At 35.4% G+C, this 17,312-nt stretch overlaps 2 protein-coding genes across 6 annotated transcripts in view; one reads left to right on the top strand and one right to left on the bottom strand.

The window, feature by feature from the left end:
* The window catches only part of LOC135169815 (A disintegrin and metalloproteinase with thrombospondin motifs 7-like), a 32,655-nt gene extending 30,513 nt beyond the window's left edge, over nucleotides 1-2,142 (bottom strand). For all 5 annotated transcript variants that reach the window (XM_064135132.1, XM_064135134.1, XM_064135131.1 and 2 more), the window contains exon 1: nucleotides 1,838-2,142. In XM_064135132.1, coding sequence (XP_063991202.1) covers nucleotides 1,838-1,850 — 13 coding nt within the window. In that variant the 5' untranslated portion in view covers nucleotides 1,851-2,142. The remainder of the gene's footprint in view (nucleotides 1-1,837) is intronic.
* A 101-nt stretch (nucleotides 2,143-2,243) lies between these two features.
* On the top strand, nucleotides 2,244-11,678 carry LOC135169816 (A disintegrin and metalloproteinase with thrombospondin motifs 12-like). The gene is made up of 17 exons (XM_064135135.1): nucleotides 2,244-3,054; nucleotides 3,456-3,834; nucleotides 4,003-4,153; nucleotides 4,260-4,573; nucleotides 4,727-4,851; nucleotides 4,954-5,100; nucleotides 5,459-5,605; nucleotides 6,241-6,388; nucleotides 6,469-6,774; nucleotides 7,341-7,577; nucleotides 7,849-7,969; nucleotides 8,179-8,305; nucleotides 8,395-8,515; nucleotides 8,606-8,871; nucleotides 9,356-10,157; nucleotides 10,618-10,695; nucleotides 11,004-11,678. The coding sequence occupies exons 1-15, from the start codon at nucleotides 2,936-2,938 to the stop codon at nucleotides 10,113-10,115; spliced, it is 3,468 nt and encodes a 1,155-aa protein (XP_063991205.1). The 5' UTR covers nucleotides 2,244-2,935; the 3' UTR covers nucleotides 10,116-10,157; nucleotides 10,618-10,695; nucleotides 11,004-11,678.
* The last annotated feature ends 5,634 nt before the right edge of the window (nucleotides 11,679-17,312 follow it).

The following is a 17,312-nucleotide window of genomic DNA, read 5'->3' on the forward strand; positions in this document are numbered from 1 at the left end:
TTAATTTATTAAGAGAAGACCAAATGTAAAGTGATAAATACCTAAAATTGAATCAAGACCAAAGTTAGAAGGGGATTTAATAATATGAGAAGAAGCGTAACTGATAGTTTAACCCCTCAGGTATGGGGTCCATATACATACATATGTATGTGGACCTACCAGTTTCTTCCGTGGATGGGGGTCCTATACTATACAGAGAGCGTGTACACATGTCTACCACTTACCATACGGACCTAGAGACAGTTTAGGCGTAGAATGTTCGGTACTTGAAAAATGAAAAGGCCTAAGTCTATAATTGGCAGTTCAATGCGATAAGCCGTCATGTATCGGTCTAGGCTTATAAAGGGCATGACAAAAAATAGTGGGCGTCACATGGCCTCAAAAGTCTTTTTCTCAACGGTGCGGATGAAATATAAATATATAAAAATAGAGGATGTTCTTGGTGTAGTGATTAGCGGCCTGGCCCTATGAACAACGCGTGATTTGAGTGGTGGTTAGAGTTTCAATGATGGAAAATGAACTCTAAACTTGTGATGTTAGTTATAATTTAGCTAGAGGTATTTAGGCTGGATTACCGCAGAGGTGCTGGGACAGTTACGTAAAAGACCGTAAGATCTGGTCCATCTAATTTAATGAATAAATGATAAAAATAATAAAATAATATAAAATTTCCAAGAATACTTTTCAGGTCTAATGACATAATCTACTATAAACTCATTGACCGATACATTAAAATGGTTGTTCTAATACCACCAAGTCCAAGCTGAATGATAATTACCATAGCTATATTATTTGACATGAACGTTCTGATAATTGTTGAAAATTTTAAATTTCGTGTGCATTCATCTGCCAATGAGCGTTATGATAGTTTTAAAAGTATGGTCATGTAAATTCATTCAAGTCTATGTGAATAATATTATCACATTGACAACGATCGCATTGTATTTCTTGTGATTTTTATTGCGATAGCAATCAGAATTTCATTGACATAGAAAAATCACTCATTAGGCACATAAAATATTTTAAATAATTTCCGGGTTGAGTTAGATGATGCAACTTTGGAATTTTCTTCTTTACATATTATTTATATTCTCATCTAAACCATTTATGATGTACAATAAACTACTGATTGATTGATTGCTAGCTTGATTATTTCCGGGTTTACTTATAGAATAAGATATTGAAGTATCCGTCCCTTTGTGTGTTTCACTATGTCTAGATATGCTTAGGTCGCAAATATCTGGAAATCCTCTTCCCCGTTGAAAACTACCTAGTAAAAATTATGGCACTGACATTGTATTTTGTTAAAAGCAATTCAGGTAAAATTCAGATGATTTTAGGCTCAAACTAGGGATTTATAAAATTTTCTATAATTATAATTTACCTAGTAATCACGAAAAAAATGACTCATTTTTCGTGAATATTTTTCTCTATGTAGATGGCAATTTTTGTAAACAATAATGTAGTTTTCAAATGAAGCAAATATCTAAAGATGAAAAGAATAAAAAAATCTCCTGTTAATCATCTTTTTTCCAAATGAATTAATAATCCAGTGAAATTGGACGGACAACTAAGGATTGAAGTGGAAGTTCAAGCTATAACTGCATTGATTTATGTTTGATACTTTGGTAAGCAGTGACCCACGAAGGCGCCACTACCTCTCGCCCTCATTGTTTCTCCCGTGACAAATCGCATATACATGCTACGAACATGTTATTTACGCCCTCCCTTCTGTGCCGCACACCCGCCGATTAATCTGATCCTGCATTAGCTCTCATTGAATCAAATTTATAGTTAAAAAATAAACAATAAAATTTCACTAATAATAACAACTTACCTAGAGACTGCATTGGAAATTTTCAATGGAGGTAGTCATTCGAAGTGCGCTCGGCTATAAAAAAATTCACTTGCAGACGAGACGGATAATAAAAAATCACACCGGGTGAGCAATTTCACCGTCCAATAATGAAACTCGGATAAAAGGATCGTTGTGGGTTTACACGACGCACCAAGTGATTCTGTATGGCGTTTACTTGCCCGATGTTTTAGTATAAACGTGGCGCACAAGGAAGGTTTCCAAGTCGTGGGCACGATCGCCGTCACAACACTAGTGGCCGTTGCGGTCCACCTCTCTTCTCCCGGTTCATGCCCGTAGTTGTTGGATACCACACATCCGTGAGAAGTTCTCCTATACCTTGTTGGTTCACCACGGTTTGACTCAGAGCATCGTGTATATACCTCTCTTTTCGCGCGCGCCTCGTGTATGGACCCCCTCTTACTTCTCCCTTCTCTCCTTCTTCCATCGCACAATGTTTTTTCCTTCTTCTGCTTTTTTGAGTTGTACCTCGTCTTACGCCTGGGTGAAACCACATACACCAGCCGTCCGATCATTCGCGAGCCGTCGGAAAGCTACATGTTAGTGCATCAAATTTCCTTCAAATACCAATCATCTTTCTCCGGGAATTTCTGTAGTAAAACCAAAGAGACGGCTAGAAAAGTCACTTTCCCCAGTAGTTTCGAATATTTTTCTCCATCGCGATGTGGGGAAAAGAGACATTTTACATCGAGCGTATCTAAAAAAATTACTTAGCTCACACAACAAAATGAAAATCATAAATCGTCATAAAGGCGATAATTTCATAAAACAGTAGTGAAATTTAATAAAAAAAAAAAAAAATCAACCAGATATCACTCTAATATTGGGTATAATGATCATGCTTATTTATGATCCTCTTACACATCATTTTCTACCATCAGACCTAAACCCTATACGGAAAATATGTACATTGCTCAACAGATATCCTTTGAATCCTGCAATTAGACAAGTATAAGAGTGGATGATGAGTGAATACACTTTCAATGTAAATTCATAAATGTTTAGCACCCCTCACCTATAACATTAGCTCGATGCTTCGCTGTTCTGTAAAGACAAAAGATGAAAACTGTCATGGCGTCTGTCGACTGCTGTCTGTATCTACTTTGGAGTTTAACTGCGGCAACTTGCAGTCCATTAAGTACTGATGGAGGTGGATTTAATGATGTATATCATGGGCGGTGAGTTGAGGTTGGTTAATGCCGGGCAAATGGAAAATATGGTTATCAATGTTTACCAACGCAATAGTATAGTTTATTCCTTTCTAATAGTCGCCATGGATATTATTTTATCTGAATACCAAGATGTTTCAAATGCAATTAGTCTCTCTAGCCAGCAACTTTCTTAGAAGTCAAGTGAATTGTGATAAAGTGGACGCAGAATTTCCTTTTTCTTTATTATGAAGAACCATGAAATCCAATTAATATATCCGACTTGAGACTGACTATACCTCTACGAAGGACTTTTGCCCTGGATTGAATTTGCATTTTGCGTTACATAATTACTCGGCACGGCTCAACACAAAGGTCCCTTGAGCTTACCGCCGGATAATTTTTCCTATGTAAAATTACATTCTTTTCAGGTACACAAGAGATGTCAGAAAGCCAGAGTTAGTTGTGCCAAGACGGGCGAATGCTGATGGAAGTTTCAACACATTTGCACTGGCAAGTTTTTATAATCGAATTGAAGTGATGGAGAGAGACAAAAGATGGACGAATTCAAATGTGGATAAGTTACATTTGATCCTGCCATTCAATGGGGTTGATCATCATTTAGAGTTGACACCATATCATGACTTCATTTCACCGGAAATGGTCATTGAGACAAGGGGTGATGGGCCAGTGAACGATTTGAATGCCCGACTGAGATTCAAGAGAGTTTCCGATAGCCAATGTCATTACAGAGGTTTTGTTAGGCGCCATTCTAATTCACGGGCTGCCTTGTCTCTTTGCGATGGCGTGGTTTGTATTTCAATCTTCAAGGGTAACGTTAAAATAAAAACTTTTCCTCAATTTATAGAAAATTATTCATCATCATAAAATAAGGCCCAATTCCATGGAACATATGAGAGACAAAAAACAAAAATGTTAAAATACCTGCATTGAGATTGTTTTATTTGTTCAAATAAGGCTGGATACATTCAAACGGATCATGGTAGATATTTTATTGAGCCAATGAGTGAATCAAAGCCGGGAAAAGATGGCCAACATGTTCACATGATTTACAAACGCCAAGCACCAACTGAAAAAGATTCACCAAAAGGTCTATGTGGAACTGGCAGTTGAGTTGAATTTTTAAATTTATTTTTTATTCTGTTCTCTCATTTAAGCTCTTATCAGATAACATCGCCGAAAACATGAATTTAACGTGATTTATGAGAATGCAGATGACTGGGAATCGGCATGGGCGGAGCAGTTGACCAAGAGGCAACAACGTTTGATCGAGACTCGTAATTCAGGGTCATTGAAACGAGCTGATGGTAAAAAACCGAGCTCTGGTACACACAGTATTCATCGTTTCATTGAAATCGGAGTCGTGGCTGATAAAAAGTTTCTCGATTATTACAAGGGTACTGACTACGAGAAATATTTACTCACTATTATGAATATGGTTTCTGATTTTTATCACGATTCATCGGTGGGAAACCAAATTGATATTGTTGTTGTGAAGATCACTTATCTAGAAGCCGAGAAAAAAGAGGTGAATTCAAAAATCATCATCGATTGTAACGATAAAAATTTATCGTAAGATAATGAATTGAGGATTTTCAGTTTCTTCAATTTCAATAAACTTCAATTGTAACTGCATTAACAAAGGACTGGTAAAAATTGATTGCCAGCCTTGTTTTTTCAGATTGATTTAACCATTTCACCAAAAGCGGAAGAAACGTTGGAGAGCTTCGCAGCGTGGTCTGAAAAAATGAATCCCAAAGATAAAACTCATCCAAATCATTTCGATATATCAATTCTCATCACTAGGTAATAATCTCAAAAGTTACCCAGGTCAATAACTAGATTTTATTATCAATCATCACTTGACGGATGTTTAAACCTTTTAAAATCCACTGAAAATACTTCTAGACACGATATCTGCTCCGCGGAATCTGGATGTACTCTGATGGGTTTGGCATACGTAGCGGCGGCGTGCGATCCCCCAAAAGCCGCTGCCATAAACGAAGACTCCGGTCTTCTTCTCGGTATTGTGGTAGCTCACGAAGTTGGTCACGTGTATGTAAATTTCTCTCTAAAATGCATTTGATATGAAAATTTGAAATCGAAAGTTTTACCCGATATCCAGTAACATATAAAAACGACTATATTATTGTTTCATTGCTAGGTCAAATTTTCAGATTAAATTTCCAATGTTTCGAATCAATTCTTTAGACTCGATACAGTGACGAGATCAATTCATTGGAATTGAAATTGAGTCCACAGTATATCTAACGTAAGATTAGGTATGTTTTTTTTCAGTCTCTTAGCTATGCCCCAGCACAAAACAATACAAAGTTATCTGTAATGAGATAGAGAAGGGAGAAACACTAAATCAAGGGGACAACGTTGATGCTCTATTTCTTATGTATTTTAGCATGGGCTGTAGCCACGATGAAGAAGATGTAAGTGGTTGTCCACCTCAGGATAAAGATCAGAGTTACTTCCTCATGTCTCCTATTGTCTTCATTTATACTATTCGGTGGTCCACGTGTAGCAGAAAGTTCATCACAAATTTACTTGAGTAATGTTTTTTTGTATCATACATTTAAACACTGCCAATAAGAGAATTGTGATGAGAAAATTTGTGAATAATTCTATTGCCATAGAGAAATCAAGAAAAACTGTGCCAACAGACTGGTTCTTATTTAACCTCAAGTACTACGGTATTAACGAAGATTAGATTGAAGGGATCGAATTTTCTTGATTCATGAAAAAAAATTTTTTTCCTTGGATACCTCAAATAGGTCTAAATCCAATATTGGGGTAATTATCGAAAGAGTCCTTTTGTTCCGCGTTATCCTTTGCAATTCGGGAAAAGTGCCGTTATTACAAGATAATTTTACAAGTTTCTTGACATTTATTTACAACACAATTTTATTTACAAACAAAGTCAAACATTACATTGGTTAGAAAATACTTTTCCACCCTAGGAGCATACTACCCTAATTCTAGCTGATGTAGAATTTTGTTTGAACTTGACAATAATATATATATATATATATATATTTAAAAAATTTTCTTTAAATTTCTTTTAAAATATTGAGTTTACGAAGTTTGTGTCCAGTTTCTGCTACAAAGCATTACAGTTTTTCCCATTCTTTTCTCTCCTTGCAGTTGCATAATTATTCTAGTTAATTTTGCTTATTGTATTGTAAGGAGTGGCTTAGGCGAGTGTTTGAATAATGATCCAAGAAATCCTCCTGCTAAATACAAACTCCCGAATATGCTTCCGGGGGCTATGTACGATGCCGATTTTCAATGCAACCTGCAGGAGAAGGGATCGGTCATTTGTCCACGTGGACAGGTACAGAAATAGAAATAATTGAAACATAACTAAATTAATGGGCCTAAAATTGCATCAATAGGATAATTTTGACTTACTAGGAGCTAGCCTGTGAACAACTGTGGTGTAAAAATGGTACAAAATGTTTCTCCAATAATGCACCCCCTGCAGAAGGTACCAAGTGTGGAGAGAACAAGTGGTGTATAAAGAAAAAATGCGTTGACATGGGTTCGAGACCGTCAACAGTGCATGGTGGATGGGGTGATTGGGGTCCACAGAGTCCATGTTCAAGAAGCTGTGGTGGTGGTGTAAAAGCATCTGAACGTGAATGTAATAAACCAACCCCTTCCAATGGTGGTAGGTACTGTATCGGAGAGAGAAGAAAAATATCCGTCTGCAATACTTCGGTAAGACAATATTTCACTATTTTTCAAGTATTTATTAACGAGTTGATAGCTCATCGAAACTCGGAAATAACTGGCCAATTTCTTCGTTCTCACAATTTCCTTATAAATTGTAGTTTCATCACGCTATTTTACACTTTTACAACATTTTGTTATTCTCCATATTCAAATACAAAAAATTTATCAATATTCTTGCAAAAAGTGTTTTTTGGCTAGTGGAAATATATAACTTTGCGTTGATTTGTCTTATAAACCTCTCACGCGGGAATAGCATATTTCAGAACAAGTGCCAACCGAAGGCGAGGATACAGAAAAAAAAAGTTGAGGTTAGTATGGAAAAAGGTGGTTGCAGACTCGTGAGATTTCTCACGAGCCCAGAACACTTTCAGATAATCCCATTGAAATGTACTAGTTCCCTTTGGACGGGCGCAAATAATATTTGTACTTTGCTTTCGGTTCGGCTGATAATTCTATACGTGAAGAGAGATGCTTGGCTTTATCCTTTGCCCTTTATCGCCCTAGGTTAGAAAAACATTATTCTTCATTCATAACAGAATATACTATGTTAGCCATGCGATCCATACAAACCGAATTTCCGAGCTGTCCAGTGCGCAGAGTTCAATACAAAGCCGGTTTTAGCAGATGGATTACATACGTGGCAACCTTTTTTCAAGAATGGTATTGATATTTGTGCATTGTACTGTATGAACGAACAAAATGCATTTGTCAAACTGGCACCAACTGTCAAAGATGCAACACCTTGTAAAGCAGGAACCAATTACATGTGCATTTCCGGATCATGCAGGGTAAGTTCTACAATTCATCATGTGCGTAAAGCGTTCATCTAGTTTTTAAAACGTCCATGTGACACATCCAATGTTTTTTATGTCTGCCGAGTTGAGTGTTCGGTAGCACTAGGCAAGGGTTTTTTTAAATTAAAAAATTACACAAAATTCACCACTCTTAAACTGCACACATAAGGTAGATAAAACAACAATCTTACATACCCTAAATAAGTTTCAAGAGTGAACATTTTAACCAGATAAAAATAGCTTTTTCTATTGTTGATTTCCCCAGAAAGTGGGATGTGATTGGCAGTTGGATTCTGACGCCATAGAAGATAAATGTGGCATTTGTAAGGGTGACGGGACCCAGTGCAGTCCAGAGGAAGGCGAATTTACCACCACGGGACTTAGAGGTAAAATTTTGTTCAGATAACAGAGGAAGCAGGTTTTCAGCTTTCCTGGGGCACGTACTGGGGCTTCTCCCCTCTATTTCTCACTCGCTACATTTTACCTGTAGTAAAGTCGTGAAATTGAAAAATTCCTATTAGAATCGGTAAATTTTTCTTCCCTGTAGATAGTATTTCTATACATTTTAATATTTTTCACTGCATTTTACCCACAGATTATCAGAAAATCGTAACGATTCCAAAAGGGTCTCGAAGTGTTCATGTCGTAGAAAAGGCCTCATGCGAAAATACTTTGGCACTAAAAACGGAAAAGGATAATAAATTTTGCTTAAACGCCAATCAGTAAAATAACCTATTTTATTTTTGGAAATAAACCCGCTCCATTATTCCTTTTCAACAGTATAGTGATATTGGCTACTCCTTATTTACAGTAATGAGCAAAAAAATGGTGAATACAGCTGCGGAGGGGCAACATTGATATACAGCCACCCGGAAGCAGACCGTGAAGAAATTGACATCAGAGGGCCTCTAGCTGAGGACATTCAGCTCCTGGTAATGCAGGCCAACTATAAGAAGCGTATAATTGTAGAAGATTTAGAAGTTAATGGCATTGCAGTGTTAATTATTGATTTCATTTCACAGTATACATTCTTTCATCCATCAAAGAACCCTGGTGTCACGTACACCTGGTTCAAGACGTCTAATACTAAAGCCAATTATGTGCCGAAATATCTTTGGGATTTCACAGAATGGTCACAGTGCGATGCTAAATGTGGAGGTGGAACTATGATATCAGAACCATCTTGCATAGAACAGCAGAATGGAATTGTTTCAGCGAGCTTTTGTGAAAAATTACAAAAGCCGGAACCAAAAACCAGAGTATGTAACGAGGATCCATGTCCCGCAAAGTAAGTTGAAAATAGTTGAGATGAGATGATATACATACATATACATGTAGAGCTCTTAGATAGGAGCGAATGCATACTTTTTTGTCCTGAAATATTGTCTGAAAATTGTCTAACTTCATTGGTCCTCTCTATCAAACATGATAGTTGGAAATAAACCAAATGATTTCAGCCGGATCTCTCGAATTTAATTAATAATGGTCATAATAAAACTTGAATTTTCTCTCACTTTGAAAACTTCCTTTTAATTCAATTGTGCAAATACTTAACTTTTTATATTCGGGAAGCTTCTCTTTTTCGCACATTATCATGAAAAATTGTTCAATGCTGGTAAAAAAAAATTCTTTGGCACCGCGGATCATATATTTCGCTTTTGAATTGAGCTATAAATCTCATATCAGTCAAAAAAGTCTATTCCGTGCTTTGAATGAAATATGGGTAATTTGTTTTTTAAAATAATATCCACTCATATAAACTGACACTTCAGATGGAGAGTGAGTCAGTGGAGTCGTTGCAATGCTTGTGATGGTAAAAAAGGTACGAAACATCGTAAAGTCCAATGCATAAAACCTGCAGCACGTCCCGGCGGTGAGGATGTCCAAGCGGATTTCAAAGCATGCAAGGGACGCGTCCCAAAGCAGAAAGAAGACTGCATTGGTGATAGACCATGTAAAACAATGTGCCCGAAGAGGACACGAAAATGGAATACTGTTGATGGCATTGACAAATCAACTGATGATAAATTCATCAATATGGGGCTATTAAAATACCTGGAGGGTGTTGAGAATTCAGAAACCGATGATTTGAACAAATTTGCTGATGACCAAAGCGTCGAGGAAGATGTTAAGAATTTTCTGCATGAATTGGCTCAAAAAGACAAGGACAAACGCGCATGCGATGAAAATGATAATTTGATTAGGCCAATAGAGGAGACCATTGAATCTAAGAAATTCGCTACACCCAAACCTGGTTCAATTATACAGGACCATAATCCACCGGAAACAGCTGTACTTTATGAAGTGCCGGTGAAAGAGGAATCTCTGAAATCCAATTTATCAGACGCTGCCTTCCGTGAGATTGGCGACTCACTACCTCTAGAACTTGACACAAATCGTCAGAAAGTGTACACAGGTGAACAAGCCGTTAAACTTATACACGAAATGGCTAATGGCAATGTTACTGAGAATCTGGAGAATTTCAAGAGTCGTAATGAAAATGGTGATGGCACTTATGCAGATGCTGAGTAATTTTAATTAAAAAACTATTTTATCAGCATTGAATTATACACGGTAATATACCAAGTTATTTATAAGTTAGATCAGGTTGTACGCGATTGTACACTATGCTACACACAAAACATTTTTCGTGCTAAATCTAATTTGAGTGTTTGTCTTTTCAATCGATCTTTTATATTTACATTTATTTCCTCATTCTACTTTGCTCGAAGAAACGTTTTGAAAACAAGGTTTTCAGACTGCGAAAAAATCTATTTAAAAACAATCAATAGAGAATCGATTTTGATGTGAAACATCTATAGGCGCACCCCTAAACTGAATCGTTGGCCTGGCGATACTTGCCGTGGCGAGCATTCGCCAGGCTATACTAAGGTATGCCTATCTATATTCTGTGTAGTAGAGTGTACGGTGTGGCTTCTCACTCAGTTCGACGTTGTTGTTTACTACGGTACACATAACCTGCGTTTTATTTAATTTTTCATTTTAATTTTTGACAATAAAATATGTGTGACAGTGATAACTCAGAAGATCAAAGTGATCAACCTTGTGCAAAGAAAGTGAAACTACACTATGGTATACTACCAAGTCATCAGTAAGTAGATCGTATTTTTCAAGTCTCCATAAATGTAATTATTATATTTTTATATTTAATTAATTATATTCATATTAATCATATTAATAATTTATATAAATTATATTAATATTATCTTCAATTAAGGATTCTTTTATTATTCATGAAGGAATTAATATAGAAAAATTTATTAATAAAATTTATACTTGCAAATCTTTAGTCATATATTGCAATAATTAACTAAGATTTGAGTTCATGAGTATATTGAAGCCACACTTAAATTTTTTTTTTTTGAGTATTTCAATATCATATTGTTTTAAATATTTCAGTTCCCAACAATCATCAGAAGGATCACAAAATATTATTATTGAAACTGGACGTCACCCTGATCAGTTAAACACAAGGCATACTATCAATGTTGTGTCAGACTTTATTAATCGAATAGTACCAGACTCTTTTAAACTATTGCATCTATTGGAAATGTGTGTTCTTCACATGTTAAACTACAAGACGGAAGTGAATTAATTATGATTGTAATATACATTTCACCTAATAACAAAATGGATCATCTCATTTCATTTTTACATGAAAGGTTATTTCCTTATAGTCAAACAGGTTCAATAATTCTTAAAGCGAATAAACATAAACTACCATTATTTTTAGCGGCATATTTCAGTGTAAATTTTGCAAGAGCTGAATCAATGCCATTAATGCCATTTCTTCAAAAAGAATTTCAATGGCAAATCAATAACGATCCAAAAGAATCTACTACCAAATATGGAACAACAATAGATGCTGTATTTGTGAGATATCTTGATGGTGTTTCATCCAATACTTTTGTAACGTACTTTAGTTATCATCGACCAATCGTCACAGTAATACCGGCAGAGGAAAAATCGAATATAACTATTATTGAAGCCACAGATGAAAATATTTAAATTGTGCAACTTGATACTAATATCGAATTTTTATATCATGTAAATAAATGTTTATTAAATAAAGTTACCATTTACTGTAAGAATCTCGTAATACTTCATTTTTTCATTAGGCTATATTTAATTCCTGTAATAATATTATCTTTTATGCATATTACTTGTACACACACGATGTTTCACATCTGCCAGGCGTCCCATGACGGCTCATTTTTTTTAATAATTCAATTTTTCTTAATTAATGAATTGATCCATTAACATACTCGTCAACTAATGCAACATTTAAAATTGTGAGTTTCCTTTTGAAACACTTTGCGCCCATCAATAAATGTTCACTGGGTGTTATATGCTTTCAAGTTATATTCTCCCCCGATACTCCAATGCACTATTTGCTAACCAACGGAGCAGGGAATCTGAATTTATGAGCTTCATTGTATCGGCACCAGATGGTGCCAATCTTCAGCATCAGACTTTTCTGTCATTAAAAGTGGCATAATCAATTCACGCATTGTAAAAAAAATGGAGGCCTAAAAACTAATGTAAGGACAAATTATTAATGAAACTGAAGATGTTTTTTCTGTCGATTACAGTGAAATTTATGACACATTAATAGCTACAAGTCAAGTAACAAATTGAGGAAGCATTAAGAGAATAAGTACCACATTATAACGACAATGGTACTGTCATAGAACCATAAAAAGTGAAATTCGGCTCTGGAAAGTGGTTTGCCGATTTTACTCAAGTGAAAATAAAAGGGGTGAAGGGTTCGAGCGTTTCTGGGGATATTTTACCGTTATTTTAATAGGCACTCGAGGGTATCCGCACTTGAATAGTAGAAGTCGTGGCATGACAGGATATCTAAGATAGGGAAGGCCATTCCGATATCACGTGTTTATATTACGCCCAATTTAATGCGATGAAAAAAAAATATCACGTACTAAAATATTATATGTGATTATTTCGAAAAAAATCTCGATTAACAACGAAGTTAATATTAGTACTCATAAAAGTCAGTTGAACCTAGCGATTGGTCCGAATTTCGAATCGATAGGTCGATCGATTAATCCATTTATAACTCTTACGCATATTCAAAGACACTTTCTCCTCTTCAAAGGTAAGACACCAAGATTGAAAGAACAATTATGGGAGTTTTTTCATGAAATATCAGTTATTATGACAATTGTTCGCTTTAAATAATTATTAGTAGTTATTATGAAGTAAATAACGAAGAGGTATCATTTATTAAATATATCTCCGGGACAGCCGAACTTCAAGCTAACCTGTCGAGGCTCTTATCATTCCCTTCAACTGAATGTCAAGATAACAGCTTCGAGTAAAAGTGGAGTTTCGTATCCATGCGCGTGTTACTCTGGATAGCCGCCCTGGTATTATGTTGAATGCGATCGGTCAACCTGATGATGATGGATTGTTGGTTGATTACTCGTGTTCTCCACCGGATATTCTATCTCATTCCTATAAAAAATTGTTTATCTTGGTCCGTAAAAATACTAATCCGAGATTTTTTCTTTTCAAAACTTCTTAATTACCATTTCATATCAGTTGGGGATAGCGTCAATCAAACGTAACATTGGCTTTTATATCACACCGACAAATCTGAGGATGATCCGTCACAGAAATTAGCCAAAATCACAGAAGAATCGTTGACCTCTTTTCATATTCATTCTTGAGAAAATTGTAAGCAGAACTCCTCGATTTGAAAAATCTATTAGAGAAGCAGTGCTAAAGCCTTACGTAACTCGAATCATGTAATCATTACTTTATGGGATATGACTATTTTTGCTTCTGAATGGAAACTTTTTCTAATCTGATCGATGAAAAATCAGTACCGATCACTCATTTCTTAATTTCTGTACGGTATGAGTAAGTGTAATGAGGAGTGTCACCTATTATAGTTCTGAATACCTTCCTGGACTTTTTTTTTCATCTAATTTTTATGAAAATGAGGGTAAAACGTTGAACATGATGCAAATTTTATGGCCAATTGCAGGGGTGTGATTTAGCTGAGATGAACATTAATTTACACGCGAATTACTTAAAACAAACTGGTGATATCCTTTATTGAGCATACAGTGCATATTGATAATTGCTTTGAACTTGTAAAAAAGCCTTCCAGAAATCTTGAAAAAAATTTGTCCTTTAAGGAACTTTAATAATAACAATAATTGAATAATTTGATCTATTATTACTGTTGTTAATGTTGTATATCTACAATTTTGCACGTAACATAGCAATAGTTTAGTTTTTATTATGTATTAAATGAGTATTAAGAAATATTCACGCGGTATGGCGGATCAAGTAAGAAATATACATTTAGAATTGTACTATTATTGAAAATAATATGTTGCCAATTGATGGTATTGAACTATTTTACTAAACTGGCAACAATTTATGCTCTCTTATAGGAAATTGTTGAAGGTTTTTAGGAAAGTTGAAGTGAATTTATGGTCCTCTTAATCCGCGGTGCGCGAGTTTATAAATTACTTGCATATGTGGCGGAATGGTAGTAATTCAGGCGAAAATGCACAACCAGATTTGCAGTGCATATTTACCATTTTTATGATTGATCGTCAGTGAAAAAAGTAATAGCTAAACTACGATATCAGAATGTCACCAGCAATCATCGTAATAATTCAGCCAACCATTTGTAATTTTACAGAGAGGGGCCAAAAAGCATTAAAATGTTTTCACGTGTTCATTTTACGTCTTTTTTTAAACATTTTATGGATGTGGTGTAATTTTTTACGGCATATAAAATTTGTATGCATCCTAGACCATCCACAAAGCTCTGTGAATATCCATTTAGTTTCTTCTTCGTAGATGCTTCTGAAGGAATTTCAAGGGGTGCATGCGAACGCTCACAAGAAAAGCTATCTGACAAATGGCCATTGCAGCAGCTGGTATGGAGCAAGTAAAGAGAGAATAACCCTGAAACCGAACGTGCAATTCCCCATTTACTGCGATTTATTACCACTGTGTATTCGGACGGAAGTTTGAACTGATTTTTGTGGGTCTAAAAAATGTATGAGGTTTTTCGCTTTATGAACAGAGATTGCCATAAATATTATTTTCACCGACATGGCAGACATGTATTTTTCAAAACTTTTCAAATTTAATACAAAAGCTTTTTGTATTAAACATTGAAAGAGCCATTCTAAGTAAACATTGTTAAGTAGTTATCTGATTGATAAACAAATTCATTTCATTGATACAATTTTTTTTTAGGAATATCCAAATGAAGATCATGAAAGCTAATGCAATAATTTCGTACTTTGTTCTAAACTAAACTCTTCAAATTTCTTCTTTCCCATTGGCATAAAATTTGTCGGAAAAGAATTTTCTATTACGGATTTCATGACTAACTGAGTAGTTTCTAACTCTAATCATCTGTGGGTGTTAAGAAGCACATTAAGATTATAAATTAGTCGGGAAGAAGTGAATCTGACATGATGTGTGAGAAATAATTTTCTCTATTGATAGTATTTTGAGATAGAGTGCAAGCAAGGCTAAAGGTCCGAAAATGGGCCAGGTATGCTATCCTCACGCATCATCAAGTAAAAGACATATGTGAATAATAGAACGAGAGGTTACGTCAAGTCAGCAATGAGCTAACATGCTAATTGAGCCGATTTCATCAAGCTTACGAAAGCTCCAGATCTTTGATCTTTCATCTGCAATCAAACTGTCAAAAGCAGGCATGGAGAGGTTCGTGGAATGGGTAGCTACGGTGATTCAAAAGCATTACACTAATGATTACCATCAACGAAATCGGATATATGGTATTTGTTACTTTAACCTACATAACATGCCCCTTCGACCCGGGATTCTCCAATGAGATTTAGGTGAATCACGATACAAATGGTCGAGTGAAGTTTCCACGATAAATGAGATAGATTTTTCCTTACTCTTTTTTTTCCTTTTGCCATCCTTCCTATGTGGTCGTGACATACGAAAGAATGTCACTGTGCCGGCAATTTCTTCATTTAACACATAGGACAATGTTTTTTTTTTTAAGTTTGCAATGAATGAATGTTTTTCTTTACTATTATGTGAAATTTGAATTGCTGATTTGTCGCTAGAACAATTCGTTACAGCTCATAGAGAACATCAGAAAATTTATTTCATTCTATTATATTGCACATGCACATGTTCATTGGTACTTAATTGTTGACTATTGAACATATTAATACATTATGCACAGAAAAAATAAAATATTGTCATTTTTTATGAATCCCTAGATATTATTTAGCTGGTAGTTCAATATAAATGATGTGTTTACGCATCTATGAATGATTATGATTTTCATGACTGACAATGAAAAGTGGGAAAATTCAGGAGACCTAGGATTTCAAGGGATGAAGAATACAGGACAGTAACTGCGGAGGGCCATTGGTCTGTATATTGTTCCAACATATCTTCGTTATGCAATTTGAAAACAAGTATGAAGGATCTGACTGTAATGTAGTACAATAATATTTTTCTTATAACATTTAATAGAGTTGCTGAGAAGAAGAAAAAATATATTTCCAATTATTACGAGTTGATTTTGACTCATAATAAATAATATATTTTCTGGTGAAGATTGAAATAATTCTTTGCAATGTAATAGCATGAAAATTTTTGTATTGACATTTACAAAGTCTGTCAATAAATGTTTTCTTACCCAATAAATTATTTATAATAGTTGATTTTCATTGAACCGATTATTCATACTAAAAGTGTTTTTGTTTTACATTAGTTGTGTCCTAGGAGTATTCAGTTGGAAAGCTAGGAAGGGAAAAAAATATCATTAAAGCAGTTGGTGTAGTAGCAGGATTTTGAATGCAATAGAAAGATACTAACAGAAGCTTTTTTGCATTTTTTCTCCCGTTCCCCGCAGTTAGGGGTACTTCCGGCCAACGACAACAAATACCCTTCACGGCACGGCACGGCGAGGCGAGAGATACTTTCTCTCTTTTGCCAAGCCCTTGCCATTCCAACGTTAAGACGAAGCGTGTTCCACTTAGCCCGGGCGCTTTCATAAAACAATTAGAGTAGCTCTCAGTGAGCCCCCGAGGCGTTTTGCTTAATGAAAAAGCGGCCACCAATCTCCCACCTATTCCTGCTGCATCCTACCTCCCTCTTATTCTAGATACTAATGCTTTTCTACAACTGTACGTCGCCTACCCGGTTGCATTTGTTCCGCGCAGTGAATCTCCCAACGGAATGAAGATTGGTACGCTTGTCTGCCAGTAGTTCTTCCATTGGACAAATCCAAGCTTCACATAATGATAAAGTCGAGAGGGAGTAGCAGAGGAAATGTCATTCACAGATAAAATATATCTCGCATCTTTTTTTTTCATTCATGGCTTTCCCGAGATTCCTGAATCACACTGGGGGAGGAAATTAGTTGATGCTTACTCTTTTATTGCTTCATTTTCATTCAAACCAAAAATAAACGCATCCAAATTATAATTATGAAATAATCTATTTTTGCTTACAATTGAAAGGAACAGTGCTCGTGTATTTTATAATTTTTGTACAAAAGAAGTTGTAAAAAATAATTTATTTATAACTCACAAGTAATTTTAAACCCCCATTTGATAGAAAATGACAATGGCAAAAGAGAATACTGAAGAGATGATGCTCGAATTACAGTCCATTTGATACAGGTTGTCAAGATCAGGTTGTTAAATATCAAGATTTTTG

This window comes from Diachasmimorpha longicaudata, chromosome 15 (genome assembly GCF_034640455.1).
Source record: "Diachasmimorpha longicaudata isolate KC_UGA_2023 chromosome 15, iyDiaLong2, whole genome shotgun sequence".
NCBI lineage: Eukaryota > Metazoa > Arthropoda > Insecta > Hymenoptera > Braconidae > Diachasmimorpha > Diachasmimorpha longicaudata.

What these genes read in the sequence shown, in the direction of transcription:
- LOC135169816 (XM_064135135.1), top strand. Translation starts at nt 2,936, where the DNA reads ATGAAAACTGTCATGGCGTCTGTCGACTGCTGTCTGTATCTACTTTGG. An exon ending in TATCCGTCTGCAATACTTCG is followed by an intron (nt 6,775 to 7,340) that starts GTAAGACAATAT and finishes ATACTATGTTAG; the next exon opens with CCATGCGATCCATACAAACC. An exon ending in GCATTTCCGGATCATGCAGG is followed by an intron (nt 7,578 to 7,848) that starts GTAAGTTCTACA and finishes TGATTTCCCCAG; the next exon opens with AAAGTGGGATGTGATTGGCA.